This window comes from Anarrhichthys ocellatus, unplaced genomic scaffold (genome assembly GCF_004355925.1).
Source record: "Anarrhichthys ocellatus isolate YVR2014 unplaced genomic scaffold, GSC_Weel_1.0 scaffold7, whole genome shotgun sequence".
Lineage (NCBI taxonomy): Eukaryota > Metazoa > Chordata > Actinopteri > Perciformes > Anarhichadidae > Anarrhichthys > Anarrhichthys ocellatus.
This window is the reverse complement of record NW_022280037.1, coordinates 5,570,551-5,594,761: the sequence shown is the minus strand read 5'-3', so window position 1 is coordinate 5,594,761 and position 24,211 is coordinate 5,570,551. Positions and strand designations below refer to the sequence as shown.

Here is a 24,211-nt window from a genome sequence, read left to right as displayed (position 1 = left end):
CGTTTGATGACAGACAGGCTGCACCACTGGACCTTCTTCCAGCGGCTGCAAAGCAGCCACTGGTTGACCTTCTTCAGCAGCTCTGCGAGGTGATCTGGATCAGACTTCATGATCTGGTCAAACTCGGCAAACTGATGCACGCACACAGACACAAACAACACAAATTAAGCTGTGATCTTTGTAGTTTAAAGCATATCGGTAGAGTTCTGCATAATGACATGTAACATTAATGCATAATCAATTCTGCTGACTCCTCTGCACCTTTCCAGGGCGGAAGAACACTCTGGTCAGTCCAAACTTGAAGTCATTGTCATTTAGTCCCAGAGCTTTGAACAAAGCCTACAGAGGAACAAATGCACATTCAGTGACTCAGCAATATTGTAGTATGAATGTCGCACACTAAACTGTTTATGTTAGTTAATCATTTCCCAAATGGGTCAGTGTGGCTATACGCTCTCTTTTCACACAACTAATTAGGCTTTATTTTAAAGAGATAGTAAGTAATAATAAGTATCCTAAACCAACAGAACACTTTGTGTTTCTCCAGTAAAGGAGAAAACGATTCAATTTATGTAATCCCACCTTGCAGAAGAGTCGTGGATTCAGGCGTGTGAGCTTGTCAGGCATGTATTGTTTATACATGTTGTAGAGCTCATGGAAGGGGGCTCTGGAGGGGAACCCCCCCTGCATCAGGTCCAACACCGACACCATTCCTATATACAAGAAAAACACACAACCAAAGAAAACAAAAGGTTTAAAATGTGCACTACTGACAATATATCAGAGGGACATGATGAGCATGTAAGCAGGCTGAAATCTGTTTGTTTGGATACAGCATACACTATCTGGTTTCATCCCTGACAAGTACCTTATCAACGTCTAATGTGTATGTGTTTGCGAGTGCAAGTGACAATAGTTCCATATCTACAGGAGAGCGGCACTTCATGAAAGAACAATGTTACTTTAATGTAATCACACTCAAAGGATGTTTGTGTGCCAAACAAAGACCGACTGCAGAAATATAGAGTAGTATAAGTCAAATGCCTCAAATGTGAAGATATCATTAGTGTGTTTACTCATCCTAGAAAATTATAAATTGTGAGTATAGCAACTTTCTACAGAACATGTTGTCCATTGTTTTTGGTCCCACCTGAGCACTGCAACTGTGAGAGAATCAGAGCTCCTTCAAACTTGTGGTTGACCATCTTCAGATTGGGTTTTACGCAGCGGATGAAACTTGAGCCCTATGCACACGAAGATTAATAATTGCTTATTGATTTTGAGCAGGTAAGGAAAAAATGGATTCTGTAAAATGTACAATGGACCTGACATATAACTGACGTATTACTCACAGTACTGCGAAGCTTTTCCAGCAGCAGGTTCAGCTGGGTCTGTGTGTGCAAGCAGGAGAAAGGAAATGTTTAGCGATTGGATTTTATTATCTGTGATGAAGGTATAGCTGCCTAGACAGGCATTTCAAATAATGCAGCAGTGATACACATCCTTGTCACAGGTATGTGAAGGATGCAACCAGAGTTAACAGTCATGCAAGGACAAATGCACGGTAAGGCACACTTATTTGTACTGCACCTTTCAACAACAAGACAATACAAAGTGCTTTCCATATGACGTAAAAAGGCATCAAGACAAGATATAAAAGATACACAGGGCAATATGAAGGATAATATAAAAAGACATATGGATTGGATTTAAAAGGAATAAAACAAAGTAAAAAAGGAGATTAAAGTCAGGATAGATTTGTTTCATTCATTTATTCTGTTTGAATGGGACCATAGGCACCTGGAGATATTGTTTCATAAATCTATGTGTCGTCTGCATAATTATGACAAGATATGTTGTTGTTTTCCCATGACCTGCGCTTGTGGGAGCATGAAGCTGTTGAACAGAAGAGACCCGAGAATGAAGCCTTGTGAGGCTCCACATTTCATTTGTGTGTGTTCAGATATGTGATTACCGATCAACACAAAATAGTCCCTGCCCTTTAAATGGGATTCATGAGATTTATCTAATAATACTACGATGGAAACTTTACCAGTGTCTGTGTTCAAGTGGACGTCATTCAAGACGTCAACATGATTCTTAGATTTAACGTTGCATCTCACAGACTGCTCATTTTGACAGATGATATTCATTTTACCATGTTGTGTACTACACTGTAGAAAAAGAAGAGAACTCGTCCCACATTTCCTCTGAATATAACACATTAGAGGTCTTTTCAAACACACATCATTGTTGTGCTTGAGTCCATGTCTGGTGCATTAGCAATGAAAGCAAAGAAGCTACATTAGAGATAAAGAAAGCTCAGGTAGATATTTTGGTTGCTGCTGAAACAAAAGGCATACAGCTGAGAGTAAATGTACTTCTGGCTCTCTCCACACATTTTTGTGAGAAGGCCTGAGTTTTTAATTCTTTCTTCCTCTTAGTTTTTCACTCCTTCCGTTTTCTAACTCCTCTCTATTATACCTCAAGCTGACTTTATCCAGTTTTATCCACCAAGGAAGGCTTTTCTCAGAAGAAAACAGTGGGAGGCTGGAGGAAATCTAAGGGAGGAGAAACCTGAACAGGGAGGAGATATGGGAAGAAGAAAGAAGAGTGGAAAGGGGAAAAGTTACAGAAAAGGTCTGGAGATTAGAGGTAGAAAAGTCTGAAAAGATGCTAAAAAGACAAAGGAGTATTTTGAGTTAAAAAAAATTTCCACTTTTAAATTGGTGAACAATACCAGTAAGCAGCAAATAAGTGAATTTCAAAAAATACATCTACATAATGGCATCTACATAATTTTGCAAAAGGACTTCATCCTGGATGTTTCATCTATAAATTGAAAATTAAAGACTTTAGAATCGATACTAACACAAAATATTGCGGCATAAATTCAGTGGATTAATCATTAGTATGAAAACTAATATTATATTTGAATCATTATTTGTAATTGAAAAGTATTATCATAAGCTAAAAATTAGCATCTTTTATTCAATTGTATGAATGCTGACGGACTCTGTCAAACAATCGAACTTTAACAATAACTCTGACCTTGAATTTGTTGCCGACGCTGATGAAGCCGAGTTTGCCCGCTTTCTGTTTGGAGTCCTTGCTGGTGATTGAGTTCTCAAACAGCTCCCGAACAAATCTGTCTTTCGATTCAGACACTAAGCTCTCCAAGGACATGTGCAGGGCATCATTGTTCTTCTCCACAAACCGAGTCTGTGGACAAGCATGCAAATTCACACCTTTATATGCAGCTTTTTATACAGATGTACAAAATGCAAAACAACATGTAGAATGTCAACAAAGCAACTTTGTATAACTGTAAATGATCTATTGTGACGTTTGTACCACGGCAGCAAATGTGTTACGGTTAGTCAAGTTTTTAGGGGGGTTTAAGTTAGCTTTAACTGCTAATTCCTACACTATCTTATGTAACTGGTAATTACAGAAGAACACACTATAATTAGAGGTGTTTGGGGTAAGATATTCTAAAACTGGATTTTATGAATACCAGCCAGTCCCAGCAGCCCTGTGTAATAAGACCTCTGTTAAGAATTACCGTTTCATAGCAGACTGCTCCAGCAAAGTGCCTGACGATAAAGCCTTCATCATCCCGAAGATTCCTGTGAATGGTCAGCTTCGACTTCCTGGGTACCTAAGTGGGAAAGGAGGAAAACAAATCATATTTCGTGACAGAGCAAAAACTCATATAAATTGATTTCTCTCTAATCTCATCCATCACCAGCTCTACAGCCAGAATCTTGTTGATCCACACCACTACTGAATGAGGTGGGCTGGTTTGGAGAATGAAACATTTGGATGCATAAAGTGCAGCGAACTCCAGCAAAAAAAAAGTCAGAAATGATGTATTACATATCTCTACATCTTACAAACTATGGACAGGGACATGTGTAGTTGTTAAATATGTTTAATTGCAAGGAAATAACCCTAATCCTATGCAGACAAGATACATTTAAAATGCCATGTTCATCTTATGTGGCTCAAGAATTATAAAGGACCCCAAAAAATCCATTACTGAAAGCACTTCAGGATAAAAAAAAAATGTAGTACCCAGTATGTTAAGCTACATTAGCTTCATCAGTGAGCGGAACCATAATAAATCATCCTTAAAGTGTGAAAACTGTATAGCAGAAGCTCACAGCACATTCAAGCACTTAAGATTAAGATTAACATCTTTCACCCTATTAAATGTATAGAATAGTCTTTGTTTGAGCAATAACTCTCCCTGCAGTAGCGTCTGGCTGCAGCCAGGCACCCTCTCATCTTAAACTTGAATTTGTGTCAGGGCTACATTTCTAAAAGGATTTCATGCAGGCAGAGATACAGGCAGAGCGACAAACAATAGCGGCAATGACAGAAGCGGACGGAGGGAGGGAGTGGGACAAGAATAGTTTTGTCACTCACAAAACTATTGATCACAAAGACAAAAACAGTGGGCAGTTACAGCACACTAAAGCAAAGACAGAAGGAGAGAGGGAATTAGAAAAATCAGTGAGAGATGGAGGGAGGGAGAGCACAGCTAAGAGGTCTGACCGTCAGTCTGAAGTGGTCTTTATGCTTGCTGTGAACAGCCAGTGCAAAGTGTTGGTCGCTGTACTGAGGGAGACGGTTCTCTTCATCCAAAATGTCCAGGATTCCCACCAGCTTTGCTTCCACTAGGTCTGGAAACAATTATATGTGTATCAGCTACAATATTATGAACTTGTTCATTCAAGTCCAGCTTTACAATGTACAGGGAAGCGCCAGTATAAGTAATATCTTAATGCCCTTAATACTTGTTCATGTTCAAACTGGCAATATTTCCATATTGATGCTCATAGATGTTTTTAAAGACAAAAATAGCACCCTTATTATACAAAAGTTAGAAAAGCAATCAACATTCAGTTTGTGAAAAATGACATTTATCGGAAATTTCCACTGTTTACCGTTTCTGCATGTGAATATTCAAGGCACAAAACATGTTCATCAGGATGCTCATTTAGCCATATATCTGAATTATTCATGCGGCATGCTGTTTGGAATATAATCCAACAGCCAAGGCCTTCGGAACAAAATTTGCATGAACAAGCACCTGTGCATAAATCCTGAAGATTGATGAGTGAATTAATAGCCATTTGCAAGTCATAAATGTTATCCACGGCTGTCGGTTAACCTCGCACCTGAATAATCACAGCCTTTGAAATACAAATCAAACAGCTTCACATCGATACACTGACTACTTCGTCCCATTAATCCGAGGATTCACTCGAACAAAAACAAGGGGGTGTTATTTCGCCAGCTTCTAAAAAAGAGGCCATAAAACCCACAAATGCTCATCGCGCTTGTTCCCTTCAGACACAGGGATATGCCATCGCCGTGGATAATGAGAAGTTGGTATTTTTGTCCTCCTGACGGGTGTATTTTCGCTGCTCCGTCGTGTAGCCCAGAGCACAACGCATCGCCCCAAATGAATGCAGTGTGGGTGAGCTGATGTTACACTTAAACCAACCTCAGAATACATGTGGTGTGTGGGCTAAACAGACAGCCGACAGACACATTTTATTTTTTGCAGCAGAAGCCCTCAAAGGCCACACTTCATCTTAACGCTGTCCCTGAGTGTCACTCGATGGTCCTGTTTCCACTCCCGAAGATCACCCAAGGTGATACATGTAGATATCAATACACATACTCCTATACAGCTCAGGTCAAACATCTTACCAGCTTATAAATCCTGCATTATGGTTTTTACTTATACTCTGTGGTATGCACGACTGAGATATCTTTTCGATTTTTCAGGCGAATAGTAAACATTTTGAGGAATGTTAAAGCTGCAGATTTTGAGGATCAACAGGGTGCTACTGTAGGAGGGAAGTTGACGTAGCACTTACCTATGCAGTCCTGGTTGTCAACATAATGCACCTCATTCACTCCCAGGCCTTCCCTCTGATACAGCTCTTGTTCCTGCACAGACAAGGCCAAGCATCAAAAATCTAAACATAAAAACTGACTCTGAAAATGTCCTGATTTAAAATGAGTACATTTGGCTTCAAAACATCATCCACCTCAAAAACCAAACAAAAAACATCAAAAATAAAATACACAATTCAGATAATGAGAAACAGGCCTTGGAAGAGAATAACGTTAAGAGATGACAGGAGAGAAACACGCCTCATCATGTCCCTCGAGAAATTAGCATTCTAATGAGAGAGCGCAGGAGAGACAGTGGGAAAATACAAGTCAGAAAACCGAGATGAGGAAGACAGAGAAGCTTAGTGCGCCATCCACTTCCTCCTGCCCTGTGAAACAGTCAGCAGGTTTGGCTTGTGAGTGACACGACGCGGCAGGTTTCCCAGGATAAAGACGTAAAACACACCAAATCACGTTAATCCACACGCTGCTCACCCACCTCTTTCAGAATACGCTCGTTGAAGAACTGCTGCAGTTTCTCATTGCAGTAATTGATACAGAACTGCTCAAAGCTGTTGTGTTCGAAATACTCTTAAAAAAAAAACAGAAGAAGCAGAAAAATCATATGTTTCAGTACATTTTTTGCAAGGCCTGTGTTGATTATGCAGTCTGGGGAAATTAATTCTCAAGCAAGATCCCTGGTAATGAAGCGTGTGTATGCATTAGGCCACTTATATTAAGAAACGTGATGCACAGACATGTCTCTTTAGTGGACTGAATTCTAAACAAACCAATGACGTGCAAAATGCAGTCAATCTATGAAGTTGCAGAAACCCTATGTTATCAATTATGTTGGGGTGAATCTACATCTTGTATTAAGTTTAATTTAAACCGCCACGTCTCATTAATCATTAAGTGCATTCTATTACCAAACCCAGCGATGTCCAACACCCCGATGAAGTTGGAGGAAGTCTCGAAGGGGAAGCATTGGTTTACTCGTTTGACCACGTGATCAAAGAGGCGGCTGTACACTGCCTTGGCCAGGGCATCGCGGGCATTGTTTGCCTGTTCCACCTTTAGAGGCACCCTGGAGGGAAACACAAAGTGGGGCAGTGAGAGACAGTCCGAAACTGGGACATTATATTATTAAACCTCTCTCTTTTATTTTACTCCCAATCAATCCAATTTTCATGTGGCAGCAATATTTCAGCTGTGTCGATGTGACACTTTTATGCCGCGTAGTTCCCCTTTTGATCTTAACGTCAAGCTAAGCGATCGTTTTAAAATGAGGGTATTCAAACTAAAACATGAACCTTGAACTCTACTACACTCTCTAAGGGCGCTTTGAAACATTTTCTTTTAAATATTTAGAGGGGTGGGCTGTGTGGTCAAAGTGCATTTCCACGGTGACCCAGAGTTCAACTCACATGTCCCAGCTGGTAGGAAGGTGAATTCAAAATGAGAATGTCTGGCTTTTGTTACTTTTTTTTCTTTTGATATTCCACCCGCCCAATCCTCATAAGAAAAAAGAAAAAAAACTCTCATCCATTACAAACAGGAATAGCTGTTTATGCTAAGGCTAAAGTAGCCTATTCATCTCCATTTCACTGTGACATTATTCAGTAAAACTTCAATAGCACACAATGTCCTTTATCTCAGGCATTTTTATCCATTGCAACGTTTCATATACAGACACTAGTTAGAGACTCAACTCATCCCCGATACCATCACATCCACCAAACCCTCCGTATCCCTCAACCTCCCGGGGGGGTAGGGTGGATCTGTCTGGGGATTAATGACAAAGCCAGGACCCCTTCTCTCCACCTGCTCCCCAAACACCGGGCCTTTAACTGTACTGCAGCCATGCTTGCCTGCCTCCTCAGATACAGGCTGAATTATTTATGTGGAGAAAACACTTTCAGGCCAGGCCAGCATCTGGCCCTCCTGAAATATTAATCCATCGAACCTGGTGCCATCACTCAAACACCCCATTATCACCGAAGTACACAGGAGCAGTGCCGGTAATACTGCACCGCATTCTCCACTTAACCTGCATGAAATCACCACACAGTCATATAGTAGTTTACTTAAGTGAATTATTCCCAAAATCCCTCTACATTGGTTTTTTTTACCCCACTGCAGTTTGCTGTGAGCGATCAAGTCGGCGATACAGAATAATTGCCTGCAAGGAATAATAAGACCTTTCATACACTCTGTATAATAAAACCATAAAATAAAAGACTTAATTAAAACAGTGTCAGGATTAAAGGTCAATGCCTTGCACAATAAAGATCATCTTATCACTTTGCAGGACAGTACCAATTAGTACAGTAACAACTGCCACGCCACTGTTCATGTCAATTCAATTCCAGTTGGTTAATCTCTGTCTCGGATTATTAGCTATTTACAGACCTATCATCGATATAGTGTCTACACACAGAGAGTTCAGTTGTCATTAACTATGACAGTGACTTCTGAAAGTACCAAGAGGATCATTGTTTTCTCAACAAACACAGAAGAAGTTGCAAAGAGTCACAGATCTTTGAAGCACTTTGAAGAGTGCTGTTGTTCTTACTTGATAACTGTTCCTTTGGCGCCCCCTGCTGTTGTGAGCATGATCCTGGTTGTGAGGCTGACACGCAAATCATCCTGGTCGAGACCCAGCAGATCGGCACAGTACTCCAGAGTCTGGCCTGACTGATTTTTCAGGACACAACCACCTGAAACACACAGTAATACACACAAGCCTTAACGAAAGCATCCTAGTGGTTCTGAAAGTTCCCTTTGAACCAGCCATAACTCCTACCCCCCCCCCCCCCCCCACAATGGGGACACAGCTACAAAGCCACAAAGAGATGATTGATACCAACCGAGAATAAGCAGATATACGTCTTAAGGTGCGTTCACACCAAACCCGGTGCAAATTATTCGCATCGCCTTTGGTGTGAACGCGGCTTTACAGTCACAGGTGGGAGATGAAGGGTGACATGTTTTAGATGTGAATGGGTGACATCAACAGCCTCATACAGAGCTGGTGTTCAGGTTCAGTGGGTTTAAGGTAGTGTCTTTGAGAAGGAGACGTCAGAGAGAAACCTCTGAAAACTGTCCTCAAAAAAAGTTTCACAGTATATTTATTCGTTCCACAGAGACTTTGATTGTAGAGACACATAAAGGAGGTATAGGAGCCGGAAAATTAGAAAGATGAGAGAAGGACCATGGTTACCAGGGTAACAGAGGTTCTATTTGTCATCATTTGAGAGTAAGTGGTGACATCCAAGGACAGCAACTATTCTTCAATATTTTACATTGATATAATAGATGTGTCACACATCTGTGGAATTCTATGTGCTCACATTTATTGAAAAAAAAAAAGAGTTGATAGCAACTTTTCTTTCTTTCTTAAGATAAAATACGTTTTTTTTAAAAATTTTATTTCTGTCCGAAGAAAAGCTGTGTTTGAAAAGACAAATATAAGAGTCTAGTAAATCCAGGACCAAAGCATTAAGAATCTCACAGATTATTCTAAAATGTGTGTAAATATTTGTAATTACAGCATCAAGTCTAACCTGAGGAGCTTCCTGTTTCTTCAAAATCAATGTTGCCCAGATGCAGAACGCCAGCAACCACCCTGAACAGGTCCAGCTTCTCAGTGTCGTCCAGACCAATCTTCTTCATGGCCACGCACATCCTGTTGAAGTCCCCCATGTCGTCAAGAAGAGGGTCCTTCAGAACACCGGCCTTCAGATGCTACAAAGCACATGAGTGAGTCAGAAAAAGGGAGAGGCAGGAAGAGAAACAGGCAGTGTGAGAATTCAATTCAAATCATGATTTACTCAACAAGAAGTGATTCACGTCTTCAATCTACGGTCTATCGTTTAGCAATTTCATTACATTTTCCACAAGTATTGAGTAGACCTGATTTGAAATTGAACTTGGGGCGACCCAACAGCCTAAACTATAAAAGAGACGCGTTACCATAAACTTTTAGTGAATCAAAATATTTTACATCAATGTGTTGAAAGAGCCTCCACCAGCAGCACACAGCAAACACTATGAACTAAGGCTAAGACCAAGTGTATTTATACAATTAAAGAAAACAGCCAAAGTAATAACTAGCAATATCTCAGGGACGAAGAAGGCAGAAGAACATACATGCATTGTGAAATGTCACTGTCCCACTTCAGGATTGATTAGCAGTAAAGTTTCATCTTACAGTGATAATAAACAAGGGCTGCACAGTTATTACTAAATGTAAACTACTGATGATAAGATAAGAGACCGTTCCGTTTTTGTATTTGTATTGTTTTTGTATTGAGCGGAACAAAATACATAAATTGCAACTTTCAACGTTTTATTTATGTGTTGACTATTTAAAAATGTCAATTTTTGAACAATCTGTGAACTATGAAAAATCTACAATAATTGTGCATCCCTGTAAAAAAGCTGATGAAGCAAACATCCTTTGTATTGTATCTAAGCCCCCATCCAGCTCCAACCCGACCCAAACCTGGCAGACACATGCAGACAAAGAGGAAGCATGCACCCTGATTTCCTGTTTGCGCAACAAACCGCAGCATGTAAAACCTGAGAGTCTCAGTGTTTGCTTAAGGGAAATACAGGATAAAGAGCAGGGAGCACAAAGCCCTGATAGGAAAGGAAACATCACCTTATTCTCCTAAATAACAGACATGTGGAAGGATAGACACATGAATAATGACTCGATTAGCAACATATTAATAATTACAACCACACAGCTAACAGTTATTAGTCACTGTTATTTTTTGCAAACAAATAGTAAGCATGTTAAATGAAAACCCTGACACATTTAATACATAACTGAAATTGATAATAAAACAGCATTCTTTTATTGAAATTCTATTCTATTCCTCTTACAAATCTAAAAAGGGTAAATAGAACATAAGAACAGATTTTACAATGGGTGACAATGAGACCAAAATCACAGCTGCGCCTAAAAGAAATCAGTGTAATTATAATATTTCACTGCACAAGTAAGAGTGGATTAAATATTTAAAACAAATCTAAGAATGGAGGTTATGATTAGTCTCTAAGGTAAAAAAGAAAAATGAGATCATCGTTCTTCTCTTAATACTAGGTGAAGCAAACCCGTGAGCAAATCCATTAAGCACTTCCTTTGTTACTATCTGACCTGATTTTCCTAAAACGTTGATTGGCAGTAAAGAAGATATTATTCTATCTTAGAAAACAAGAAGTGAAATGAAATATGTATAATTAGTCCCCGAGAGAGCAACATGTCACACATATTCTTCCAATTCTTTCATCATATTAATTACACATCTTGCAGGCACTGGTTCTTTTTCATGTCATACATAATTGATCAAATACACAGACCTGAACTCATTTCTTGGCATGAAATATTCTTATTGACCAGTTTCTGCATTATGATCTCACATTTGCAGCTGATGCGTCTGGGATTTGCTTTGAGTCTGTGCTTACTCATCAATATTGGAAAAAGAATAATGTACAATCTAAATTATTCATTGCAACAGTAGAGAATCATAAAGTGTTGCATTACATTACATTCTTTGCCTTTGGTCCTTGACATTCAGCAGGCAAATGTAACACAAGGGGCCAAAATAATCCTGTGTTGGGTTTGAGGGACTAAGCCAGACAGGGCAGGACGTGACATTACCTCAGGACTCTTGCGGTTCTGCATGATTTGCTTGTCAGAATCCTTACTGGCAAAGTATCTGGTGCATCCTCGGTTCAGGTACTGCAACGGAGAAGAAAAATCAGTTTAACAACATTCAAACATAATCAGTATTCTGATGAATTCAATTAAATGCGTTTCACTTGTGGCGGCAAACCGATGGGGATATTTGTATTGATTTTCATCATCTGAAATAATTACTTTGTCCTCTCCCAATATTACTCCACAGCTGGCTAGTAGTGAATCGCATGAAGTAATTGCCTCTGTTGATGTGGGTGTCACCTCAGGGACCTGATATAACGACACCATGATAAACATCTAAGGGAACGGCTTTAGCTGCTTGTTGTTCCGTTAAGCTTTGTTTTGTAGAGCATGTAGAAGAAAATAAACGCCTTCATGCTCTCTGACTTTGCTCCTGCTGACTTGATTATTGCATTCCAAAGGGGAGAGAACTCAACTGAGAAGTATTTGGTCGCTGAGGGCGTTTTGATTTCACTTGGGAGGACCTCTTGACTTCACTAAAAAAATAAGCTTCTGTGACATCTAGTGGGCTTCCATAGAACTGCCAACCAATGTGTACACTAAGATAAAAAAATAGTAAAGTCCATCTAATTACATACAAAAACATCTTTGAACGTGATCTCTTCTGTCTCTCTCAAAACATCCTCATTTCACCTTTGAATGGCACGAGTATAATATGCTTATGCAGACTACACTGCAGACCTGGTGTCTGTCTGAGCCCACTGACCCTGAAGCTGTCCGGAGAGTCCAGGTGCAGTTTCTTCTTTATGTCTTCGGATGCCCCGGCACACAGCCTGTAGAAGATGTGGTAGTTCCTCTCGTCGTTGCTTTGCATGCAAATCCTTGACTTCTCTAGCAGGTAATGGGAGACAAATCCACCCACGACTGCATTCTGGAAACACAAGAGAGGAATCGATCTTAAAAACCGGATTTTAAAATTCATGGTGCACGTGCAGCAAATTATAGACCAACCTAGAACGTGATCAGTGATAACCTATTACCTTCTCATTGAAGTGGATTTCCACAAACTTCCCAAAGCGACTGCTGTTGTTATTCCGCACTGTCTTTGCATTTCCAAAGGCCTCGAGAAGGGGATTGGCTGAGATTTGAAATGGAGTGAAAGAGAATCAGGACCCGCCCCCATATGATACATACAGTATTAATAGTTACTAATAGTTGATCGTTTTTTGGTTTGTTTACCTTCTACAATTCTCTCGTCAATATCTTGACCACTTCCATATGTCGTGGTGAGATATCTGAAGGGTATGAATGAAATCAGGATGACAACAATAATGATGATTATGTATAGTAAAGCGCAAGGAGATGAAAACAGAATAACATAAAGACGCTCACACTAAAACCTAACCTACAGTTGACACATGTTAAAAATAGCTTTCCCTTGCACAGAAGCCACATGTCTGCTAGTTTAATTGGCATTGCATCCATTTTAATGCAGTTTCACCACCTCTTGTGGTCTTTGGTGGGATATTTGCAAGGTATTAGCTGTAACTCTCAATGCGGTACAGTGGTGAAATATCTTGGCTTGGAAAGAGTGGAGCGCTTTTTAATTTTCAACACCACTTTATATCCAGTGAACACACAACCAGAAGGCAGAGGACCAAAGGTTAGTGTCAAGGGAAGATAAAGATGAAGGATGATTCATGTCGGCTCGAACCTGAGAACAAACTTGGTGTTTTCCGTCTTTCCAGCACCAGATTCACCGGAAACTATGATAGACTGGCTCATCTTGAGAACCTTCATGTCCCTGTAGGCTTTGTCGGCTGAAACAAATAAAAAAATATCAATGAAAAGCAATGTGTTTCAATTGCAACTCTGTATCTCGTAAGTTATATCACTTCAGCTTGTTCCCCCGTTACTTAACAGAGATTAGAAGGTGTGAGCTCTCACCTATAGCAAAGACGTGAGGTGGCAGAGTTCCCAGTGACTTGCCCTTGTACGACTTGATGGCGCCAAGGCCATAAAGTTTGGGAATGTCATAGTAAGGATTCACAGCGATCAGGATATTGGCCACATAAGTCTGAAAGAGACAGAGTCACTGCATTTTAATAAAAAGCAAAAATGAATTATTGAATAATGAGACAACAGTGACGGCTGCTAACTTGTTGCCCTGTCTTGCTTTCCCCATCTACCAGCTGTCCCTCATTTCCTAAGTGAGGTCTCGGATCAGAATTGGGTTTGCCAGTCTGACTTTGTGACCCTTCCCTCTTTACCACCTGTCACTTTCCCTCCAGGGAAACAAGGGCAGGGATCCTCTCTCCTGCTGTCCCTCCAAGCTTTTACTGTATCTACGTATGATGCAACTGGATAGAAGTGACTTTATTAAGCCATTGCAAGAGCACATGTACAAAGGATTTAAACGTGTTGATTGCAGACTAGTGAAGAAGTAGAATAAAACATACATAGATGTGGTCTTTATTGTACCGCACTTTGACGTTGTTGAGGAGAGTGGCTTCATTCAAGTACATAAGGGAACCTGAAAGCAGAGGAAACAAGATGAATACAATATTTTTTTTCTTGGGAAATAGATATAAAAATGTACTGTGTGTTGACTTACAGTTGTCATCCACATACTTGTCGACATCATCCTCTGCTGGGAAGACTTGGCTCATCGAGGCAAGAAAGGTCTGCAACACAAGCAGTTTTCCTTATCTTACCATTCACATGATGCCACCTCCAGGATAAGTAGACACGCTACAAGTGGCACTGTCTCTATTTATCCCTGCCAACTTTATGTGCAAGATTATTCATTGTTCTTTGAAAAGCTTATGACACAAAACTTGGTTTATTAGCATCCAAAAAACTGTGAACATATTAGACATAATAAAACGCTATGCAAGAATGCGTGAACATGAATCATTCATCATGGTTAAAGATCACAGTAATAATGTTTGGTGCGACATGTTCCCAGGTTAAATTAGTTACTGATATTCTCACTCTATTGTTTAACAGTCTGAGTTAATGGAAATAAACTCAATGGAACAAGCCGGCTGTGAGAGAAACAAGGGGAGACATGGCAGGATAATGAATAATTTGTTGGTAGAGCAACCGGATCTTAACACCTGAGTGAGTGTGTGTGTGTGTGTGTGTGTGAGTGTGTGTGTGGTTGAGAAGAGACAAAGGTGGTACTCTATGCTGATCTTGTAGGAACTAATCAAGTCACTTTTTATTAAAAACAACCCAAACTCAAGACTCAACATTTAAACAGGCACGGGAATGTGCTGACCGTGCGCCTACAACAAAGAAATCAGACCTTCTGGTTATTTCCTAAATAATAAACTTATTTTACATGTTCATCATGCTGCTTGTGTGTGTGTGTGTGTGTGTGTGTGAGAATGGGCCCCAGTCTGTGCTGTGATGCATGGTTTATTATCACAAACAGGCAGTAACCATAAACAAAATCTGCTTTGTGTGCCTTGGCTCAATCGGGACATGCCCATCCACAATAACAACCATCTGAGAGATGTCAAAACCAATAAAATTGACAAAGAAGAAGAGGCAGCCAGGCTGAGACACTAATGAGCTCCACGCTGCAGTAAAAAAATGACACTCAATGGGCCTTTCATTCCCTCTCTGAATGGGACAGACTTTATACCTTGTAATAAACTGATCATTCAAAGTTCACAGCTACTCCAAATGAGCAAAGGCTTGTCTGAATAAAAGATTAAGAGAAATGTCAAGCTATCAAACTTAGCAATAGAGACATTTTCACACGTAATGCTAATAACGATTGCATTCCATGTAGCTGCTCCAGTACCAGGGCCCTGGCATTGCTTACTTTAACATGGCAAAATGTCCGCGGTGAGAAAGGTCTGTATATTAGCTGAGGTGGGAACACTTCACACAAAACAAACGCAGAGGCGACTGTCTGTTGTTGACATCAGAGGCCTGCTTGCTGGGGACTCAGGTGTAACAGGTGGCCTTTACTTCTAATGAGCAGCTCTCCCTCTAGGCAACACTATCAGCGCACCTGCTGCTGCTCTCTTCATTTATTCATGCCTCTGTACATGTGGTCTCTCGTGTTTCTCACATTTTACACATTGTTGTGCCGACGCCTTTCCACCTAAAATCGCACTGCGGAACAAAACAAGTTTTCATTTCTTACACATTGCGTTGCAATTCTCCATGAAAGCCTTTTAAATTGGCTTAAAGATGTATATACCCCTCCTGGGGTTAAGGCAAACAACACCCAGTTTATGTGAACCACTCAACGAATTAGCAATTCTCATATCCACTGAGCCAGAGAGCAACATGAAAGGAAAACAAGCACCAGCCCCTCAACACTTTCCCCAGTAAGACTTACTTTGCCAATAAAGGGAACGACGGCGTGTGTGCCTGTGTGTGACCCACCTTGCCCTTCTGGTTCAACGGTTCTATGGTGAGCGCGTCGGCTCCTATGTCAACGATCATCCCCAGCTGGAACCCGTCGGCGGGGTGGGGCGCCCACACTGGCTTCCCATCCTCCATGGCTTACCTCCAGTCCAGCACGACCACACAACTGGGAGAGGGAAAGAGACGGAAAGGCAAAGAGAGGAAACGTTACTACAGGAAGGCTTAAAACAGATATGCAAAGAAGAGTACGTTTTGCATTTTTACTCAGGTATTTCAAACAAACTCTAAACTGGTCCCATTTCCTGCTCCCCTAGACTTCTACACTATATGTATCTCACCTTCTCTTCACAGCTGACAATCAAAAGTCTTAACTAAGTACGTAATGAAAATCCTTTTAATACCACAAACATATCTTGTTATGTCTGTAAACGTAATATTTTACTTGACATGGAGACTGATATCGAAGTAGTATAAGTGACATCAGACAAAAACACAGATTACAATGAGTTCATTGTCAAACTGATATTACAGTGGCCTTCCTCAGTCATTTGCATTGATGTGTTTGGGCCCTGACCCTCTGCTGCGCTCTGCTTCGCTTTCCATGAACATGTTTTACTCCTACTGATCTTGTATGAGAGGATTTTCTGCTGGGACATGACCAGAGGGAGTCCTGCAATCTCCAGTGAGGACAACACTACCTCACGTGACCTCACATAGAGAAAACTGCCCGGCCCAACAAGCCAGTTAGAAGCATCTCAGTTCTGTAGGTGTATATTTGGACTGTGCAGTGCCCAAGCTAACGCACGTAATCTTACACCATGCTATCAAACTGTTGGATGACGTATAGCACTTTCTACATTCTGACTATTATGCAACTTAAATCTGATTAGTCAAGTTTGAAGCCTAAAGTTGTGTGTAGGTATTTTTAGCCATCTGTTAGTGGGTATAATTTGGAAGTCCAGCTAAAACAAGAACATATTGCTGGCTGACTCTTTCAAGCAGTTTTATTGTTGCCAAAACAATCGGCTTTATACATTCAACCGTGAATTAAAATTGTACAACTTTATTCTGTAATAGACAGCAGCCGTTGGACCCTGGCAGATGTCGAGGATAATAATTCCTGTCCGAATCTGGTGCCGACAATATCAGAGCATCTTCAGTCAAATGTGAAAGCTGTATTTTCGTGTGTCGTTACCGATTCTTGACAGTTAATCCTACAAACAGAGTTCTTCAATGCAAAAGTGCTGATGTTATGCCAGAGTATCCCATTAGCTTCAGGGATTGAGGTCAAATGTCAGAAAGGATAGGTGCTGGAAAGTGCTGATGTAGCCTTCAGCAAGGACTCAAGGTTCAACAGGTACATCAATTCGCATAATGGTGGCTCCAACCAAGCAAGAGATTGGAGCTGGTAACCTGTAGTGACCTACTCCTGGCTTTTCTGTCTTTCTTTTGGACATAGATGAGACTGGACCACAATGATCTTGCACTATTCAACATTTTGCATTTCCAAATATCTGATTCCTTTGTGTTGCATCATAACTTCTTTGCAAGAACAGTCGACCATTTCTTTATCACTGAACAAGAGAGGGATCCTTGCATGTTAGTGATGGTAATAACCACAATCAGACTTTTACAGCTTTATAATCAAGTACGTCATGTCTGGTCAATACACCTACTGTACATCTGGCTTTTCTCAATACTGACTTTGAGGACTTTGTAACACAAGGCTCAGATAAACGTAAAAACTATTAAAATGATACGGGTACCATTTTACCAAAACAAGATGATTTGGAGAACGCCTGTGTGGTGCTAATGCACAAGAAGCAAATATAAGACTGTATTAAATATTCAATAATTATTTATGTAAGTATATATAAGCATAAACAAATGAAAACCTGGCTTGCATCTAATATGATCCTTCAATCAATGCTTCCACTAAAAGTGAATGTAATATATGTTGTTTACAATAGATGCATTTGCCAAGTAAGAAGATTTCATCAATAGGGCCGACCCACCATAAAGGCCAGAAACAGAACAAAAAACTCAAACAATTCTCTGAGAAGCAAACTTATAAAAGCAATCTATTGGATCCATAATACCAAAATTGTATTCAAAAAGATACTAGAAGAAGCTTCTTGAACCTTGTTTGTAGAAAGCATTTAAGTCAATTCACAAATCTCATTCTACAACGTTTGCAAGAGCTGCGACAGGTGAATAGGCCCCGTCTGTATAACTTTCAGGAACTTAGACTGCATGGATGCCATATTCAAAATTGCCGTGATGGTTATTTTGATAATCAAACACCATTCAAACATAAGCAAGAGTTTAAAAAAATGCAGCAGAAGGAGGGAGGATAAAGATTACTCTGCCCAATCTGTTATCTTCAGCCTTCAAGTGTGAGATCAAGGCTACGTGGGATCTTCCAGACTGTCTTTGCTACATGACTGATAACAAAGCTTTCCCACAGTTCCCTACTAACCCAAGTCCAATTACAGTATGTCCACACAGGAAATACGCTCAGTTCAAAACCACATGACCACCAAAGGCCTCATGAGTACACAAATATACCATATACTGCACAATGAAGATATAATTCATACTTATATTTGTCATACACCAAGAGCAGTATATGGGGATCTACTGCAGACTCAGTTCAATACACAGCAACACTTCTGTCTTCGTAATATGCAGCAGTGCTCACTGTACCGAGAGCTTTAGGATTCTCATGCTACATTCAAAGCAAACCTCAAAACAGTCTTGTATATCACTTAGGGAGATGTCTACTTTACTGACTGCTCTCAACAAAACAGAGACTAAAGTCCCTCATGAGTAACTTTGACTCTGCAGCCCTAAATCCTCTTAGTATTTGACCCTAATCCAGACAGTGAGGTGAGACGCTTCAACGCTGACAAATAAGAGTCGGCGATCAGTTGCGAGACAAATGCAAATCAGAAATGTGTCTCATGTCCAATGAAACACAGAGACCCATGCAGTGCAGGGGGAAGGACACAGAAATGTACACATAAATGAATGGACACTGGCTCAAACAGAAGCAGGACACACAAACATTCCCCTTCTTTCCTGCCTCTTGTTTCCTGTTCCCTACCAGGCAAGAAAAGGGAAATGGAAAATGCATTGGCTATCAACGACAGGTCAAGAGCATGAACAGAGATGTAAAGCAGAATGAAACAGAGTGGAGATTAGACAGTCAAATGAAAACAGTTCAAGACAATGAAATGGATTCAAACAGAGACTAACTGTCCCTTATAAATAGATAATTATGCCAACTGTAGGAGTTTGTGGGCAAACAAACACTATATAGGTTTGTTAATAATTAAACAAAAATACAATCGGGAAACGACATTAACGGTAGGCTACTAACTCCATTCCCATACTTGTAAAGATATTACAAAGTGAACTTTTCGCGAAAATAATATAAAAGTTAGACAAACACTTACGTTCAAGGTGTCAAATTGACGATGAGGGCGACAGGACCGAGTGTTAAGTCCCTCATACGGATGTGTAGTTGTAATAGTGCTCCAGCTTTCTCAGTCTTCCTTCACGGGGCAGGCTGCGCTCGGTGCTCCGGTGAGCCCAGGTGACGTCATCCCGACTGTACACGGCTGAAGGTGCGTTGACGTGCTGCTCGTAAGATCCTGTGTCGGGTCGTTATTACTGACTGTGTTCTAGTCTGAAAGCCAAACAGGAGCACTGAATCCCTTCGTGCAGCAGAGGAGGAAATGAGCATTGGGAAACTAAATTACCATTTATTATCACCAACACATTTTAGAAAAATAAAACACAATGCTGTAACATTTAAACCCCTTTAACCACTATGCACGTGACTTTGTTGTAACATAATAACCTACATGCATTTTTCAGTATGTCAATGTGAGGAATATTACCACTCATTGTCATAGAATAGAATTTAAAAAAAAATGTAATCATAAAACTGGATATTGAGGATGAATTGAGCACACACCCAACTTTCAATTCACTGGCTCATAGCAGCCAGTGAAAGACAGCAAACGTTGCCTTCAGAGTCATGAATATTTGAGAGGCTGGTAATCTAAAGCTTTTGGGGGGATTTTTGAAGGAGACATCCAATCCACCATTGAAAGCCGCCACTGGGTTTTTAAATCTAATTAGGATACTTGATACTCCTGCATTGGACAATATCTGATTACTGACACTAGATGACAGCATGTAAACACTAACATGTACGCTAAGTTAAAAGTCCAAGTTAATATTTGCATGACGTCCTAAATAATATACACGACACAGACAAACACTACTTGACCAAATCAAATTGTAATATTTATTTTGGGACACTATGGTACATAATCTCCAAACATCAACTATTCACCATCCAACATTTTGTTTATTTATTCATTTTTACAGGAACACATTTGGATTTAAAATCTAGAAACAAATACATATGTGTATATATATACATATATTACTGTAATTCTTACTGACTGCAAAAAAGATAAGTAATTGTACATTTAAGATCCAGGCCAGTGGAGGTCCATTTGCATGGACAATGGCTCCCTCAGGTGGTCACAAAGAGGACAAGCAGATCTGTATCTGAAGCCACATCCCGAACCAACTTGTTTACAGGAAGGTAGAGAAGACGAGTAAGGAGAAGAGAGGGGACCTTCTAAGCACCCTGGGGAAACAATAGTGGCAGAAATGTTATACAAGCAAAGCATTGCATTCATGTAAAATCCCAAATGCTTAACTTGGATTGACTCATGGACACGGGATTACGGCATATTATTTTAAAAAGAATTTGTTAATTGGTAATTTGAAATTAATGACATGACATGGGAGACATCGCAGGCACTTCACAATTAAATGCTTTTCTAAATATCTGATAGAGCTTGAAGTTGAGAGAGTGTATTTATCCAGCCCCTCCGCTGTCAATCACTCGACTATACTTTCTCAGCCAATTATCTGTGGCGCCCCAGCTGCTTTGGACTTTATCTGTGAACTGTTTACAAATTTCCTATCACACATTTTCTGTGGTGCTTGCGGAGGAACATGAAATGTTTCTGTAGGACCACCAGCGTTCAAAGCTTCTGCAAGTCTTTGCAAGCTGGCTGCACTTCTCTACTTTTGTCTGAAAACACCTCTGCAGGTAAGCAAGCCACATTTTGAAACACAGCATACTGTTAAACCCCTGCTAATGTTCTAGGTGTTTGTTGATTTATATAGACATTGCCAAGTTTGTAACCAAAGAAATGTTTTGGTTTAAGCAGCTGTGATTCTGTATGTTGAGATGATTTCAAGCATTAATTAATCTAGAAGATATGTATGGATTGGATTACAACAATTCATTTATTTCTTAAACTATGGCTTCTTTTGCAACTTCCAAATGTTTCTCAGGATAAAGAAATCATGCTTTTTTCAGGGCTCTTTTTCAGTATCTATTTGTGATTTATTAAAAGTATTGAAATGGGATATGTTCAGCAGGGCGTGTTCTCTCAGGAATTCAGTTGCCCGCTAACCAAATGATTTGCAAAAGGTTTTGTCTTTTCTCAATCTCTCTTGTTCCTTCAGTACAGCCCACCAACCAGCCCATGCAAAGGATGATAGGAGAGAAGCTGTTATTGCACATAACAATAATGTCTGTGCTGAGTTTGTCATATGGACAGCACTCGACAGAGGAGTCCTGCACTGTTCAGATCCTTGTCCCTGGCCTCAAAGGCAAGTCATTCTACATACTTTCTTACCATGCATAGAAAAATGTAATCCGTCTTCATAATTTCTTCTCTTTATTATTGTGTTTTCTGCAAAAGGAGAACCAGGAGAAAAAGGTGAAAAAGGAGCACCAGGGAGACCAGGAAGAGTTGGCCCTCCTGGAGAGATTGGTATAAGAATATCTTTTATTTTTAAATGCAGGGCAAAACATTAACCAAGCATCCAAACTATATACATCTCCTCGTTTTTTTTCAGCGCTACCACTAAGCTGAAACAAAAAAAAAGTTCTGGGGTAAAGATCACATTGCTTGGGCTGATAATGTACTGTTACATCACTGCCAGGCCATCCAGAGATGGCCAAGTGTTTACATTTGGGTGAGAGGTTGGAGGAGAAATGATTTGGGAGTTCACTGCTGTGGACAAGTGTTTACTGAAGACCTTAATGAGGAGCAGAGGGTGTTTGGGAACTTTTTAAAGAGATTACACAGACTGCATTTTCGTTAATGTACCCATAGCAGAAGTTTAAGAATTTCAGTTAATATTTTAATTGACGATTTTTGGTCTTTTAAGGTGCAGAAACTTGAGACATGTGGCTTTTTTTAAACAGATTGCATTGTAACAAAATATTTCTGTTCAATCTCTGTCTTTTAAGGTGAAACCGGACTTACAGGTCAGAAAGGCATAATGGGACATTATGGAAAAATGGGCCCAAGTGGAATGAAAGGTAATCAGAAAATACAGAAATGTACTTCACATAATATTTTAAGCTTTCTTTCAAATAAATATAAATTTTATATCTCAGGGCTAAAGGGAGACATGGGGGATCTGGGTCCAAAGGGCCCTAATGGAGAACCAGGTGATATATTATTCCATGTTATTCAGTTTGTCAAACAGATTATTAATAGATTAGAGGGACACATTTGGTGAGATTTGAGAGCTAATTAAGACGCCTGTGTGGTAATCCCCCACATTTTCTCCTTATCAGGTGTTCCATATGAGTGCACATCAATGAGAAAGATGATTGGAGAAATGGACATTCTTGTAGCACAGCTCTCCTCTGAACTGAAATTCATCAAAAATGGTATGATTTTAAGATTATTTTTGTGTGCGTTAAAAACATCAGTTCTTGTATCTTCGCTGTCGCTTCACTTGTTATCCTCATAGAACTGCAAATGCTGGGCATGTCAATGTGAAATTTATAGAAATACAAGTGCTCATTTTTCAGCACTGCCCTCCCCTGCAGCTGTTGCTGGCATAAAAGAGACAGACAGTAAGGTCTATCTGTTGGTGAAGGAGGAGAAGCGCTACTCCGACGCTGAGCTCTACTGTCAGACGAGGGGAGGGCACCTGGCCATGCCCAAAGATGAGGGCGCCAACGTGGCCATCGCAGGGTACATAACCGAAGCAGGCCTGAACAGAGTCTACATCGGCATTAATGACCTGCAGCGCGAGGGCGTTTTCACCTACGTGGATCTCTCTGCCATGACCACTTTCAGCAAATGGAGAAAGGGAGAGCCCAACAACGCCTATGACGATGAGGACTGTGCTGAGATGGTGGCCTCTGGGGAGTGGACTGATGTGGCATGCCACCCTACCATGTATTTTGTCTGTGAATTTGACAAGGAGAGTGCCTGAGTTCAGTCTCCATGCAGACGATGAAGCAAGAGTTAGACCGAAAAGTGTAAATAGAATGACAAAATGACATGCAAGTTGTGCAAACTATATTTTCTACTTCCTTTTTACTTTTCCTTATAAGCTATTATTTTCTTAACTCACTCAACATCCATTCTTTTTATGAGAATTTACTCATTTTAAGTGCACCGTTAATCTCATACTCTTGTGATTCATAAGTGTTTCAAACAGCATGCCAGCCAATGTATTGATTTTTTTTATGTAACGCAAACTATCCAATGAGCAATATTTGCAAACAGGGCCGTCAACAAACAAGACAAATTAGCAAATGTAGAAGGCTCTAGTTTGTGCATAAAATATGAAATTAAAGATTTTGTTTCCAGTTGCGTGCTGTTAATCATAAGATGGAATACAATATACATTCTATATTCATACTGTAAGTTATGTGTTGGTTGTTGTAAACTCAAAAAGAAATCATTTCTGACCCTGACATGCCACATTTATCTGCAGCAGCTGGACCAAATCCAGCTGCGTAAGACTCCACCCAGTGGACAAAAATTATACTGCAGTGTAACAATTTGTCACACTGGGATCTAACATTAACGCTGGCTGAGTTCAAGTGTCCCAGTAAGCCATGACAGCGTGAGCCAGCCTGCGCAACAACAGGACCCTGAAACTGAGGCAGCAAATATCAGTATTTACACGCGTGCTTTTCCTACTGTAAAATATATTTTGTGCAAAGATGTCTACGCATTGTATACGCAAAAAAATTGAACTTGATTGTTATTTGTTAATTTATTTTTATTAATTATTGGAGATTTTTCTATATTAATATTTCTCTGGAAAAATTTTGAAATCCATCTTAAGCAAATTATACAGAGTTAAATGAACACTGACAGTTTT

The 24,211-nt window shown here is 40.1% G+C and overlaps 2 protein-coding genes across 3 annotated transcripts in view; one reads left to right on the top strand and one right to left on the bottom strand.

Moving 5' to 3' along the window:
- myo6b (myosin VIb) overlaps nt 1-19,571 on the bottom strand; it is a 33,778-nt gene extending 14,207 nt beyond the window's left edge. Inside the window, exons 1-23 of one of the 2 annotated variants that reach the window (XM_031847622.1) lie at nt 19,432-19,571; nt 15,992-16,139; nt 14,199-14,268; nt 14,044-14,117; nt 13,532-13,661; nt 13,299-13,404; nt 12,824-12,879; nt 12,625-12,722; nt 12,351-12,515; nt 11,585-11,665; nt 9,480-9,660; nt 8,489-8,633; nt 6,843-7,000; nt 6,413-6,504; nt 5,895-5,967; nt 4,561-4,688; nt 3,566-3,661; nt 3,052-3,222; nt 1,353-1,391; nt 1,151-1,244; nt 583-713; nt 262-339; nt 2-131 (exon numbers count right to left, since the gene is read on the bottom strand). In XM_031847622.1, coding sequence (XP_031703482.1) covers nt 2-131; nt 262-339; nt 583-713; nt 1,151-1,244; nt 1,353-1,391; nt 3,052-3,222; nt 3,566-3,661; nt 4,561-4,688; nt 5,895-5,967; nt 6,413-6,504; nt 6,843-7,000; nt 8,489-8,633; nt 9,480-9,660; nt 11,585-11,665; nt 12,351-12,515; nt 12,625-12,722; nt 12,824-12,879; nt 13,299-13,404; nt 13,532-13,661; nt 14,044-14,117; nt 14,199-14,268; nt 15,992-16,108 — 2,413 coding nt within the window. In that variant the 5' untranslated portion in view covers nt 16,109-16,139; nt 19,432-19,571. Of the gene's footprint in view, nt 1; nt 132-261; nt 340-582; nt 714-1,150; nt 1,245-1,352; nt 1,392-3,051; nt 3,223-3,565; nt 3,662-4,560; nt 4,689-5,894; nt 5,968-6,412; nt 6,505-6,842; nt 7,001-8,488; nt 8,634-9,479; nt 9,661-10,579; nt 10,589-11,584; nt 11,666-12,350; nt 12,516-12,624; nt 12,723-12,823; nt 12,880-13,298; nt 13,405-13,531; nt 13,662-14,043; nt 14,118-14,198; nt 14,269-15,991; nt 16,140-19,431 lie in introns of those variants that run through there. The other variant, XM_031847621.1, reaches the window with a different exon arrangement.
- A 1,471-nt stretch (nt 19,572-21,042) lies between these two features.
- On the top strand, nt 21,043-23,671 carry colec11 (collectin sub-family member 11). Its single transcript, XM_031847887.1, has 7 exons — nt 21,043-21,113; nt 21,536-21,682; nt 21,775-21,846; nt 22,329-22,400; nt 22,479-22,532; nt 22,662-22,757; nt 22,920-23,671. Exons 2-7 carry the CDS (start codon nt 21,556-21,558, stop codon nt 23,309-23,311), a joined length of 813 nt encoding a protein of 270 aa, XP_031703747.1. The 5' UTR covers nt 21,043-21,113; nt 21,536-21,555; the 3' UTR covers nt 23,312-23,671.
- Nucleotides 23,672-24,211: the final 540 nt, after the last annotated feature.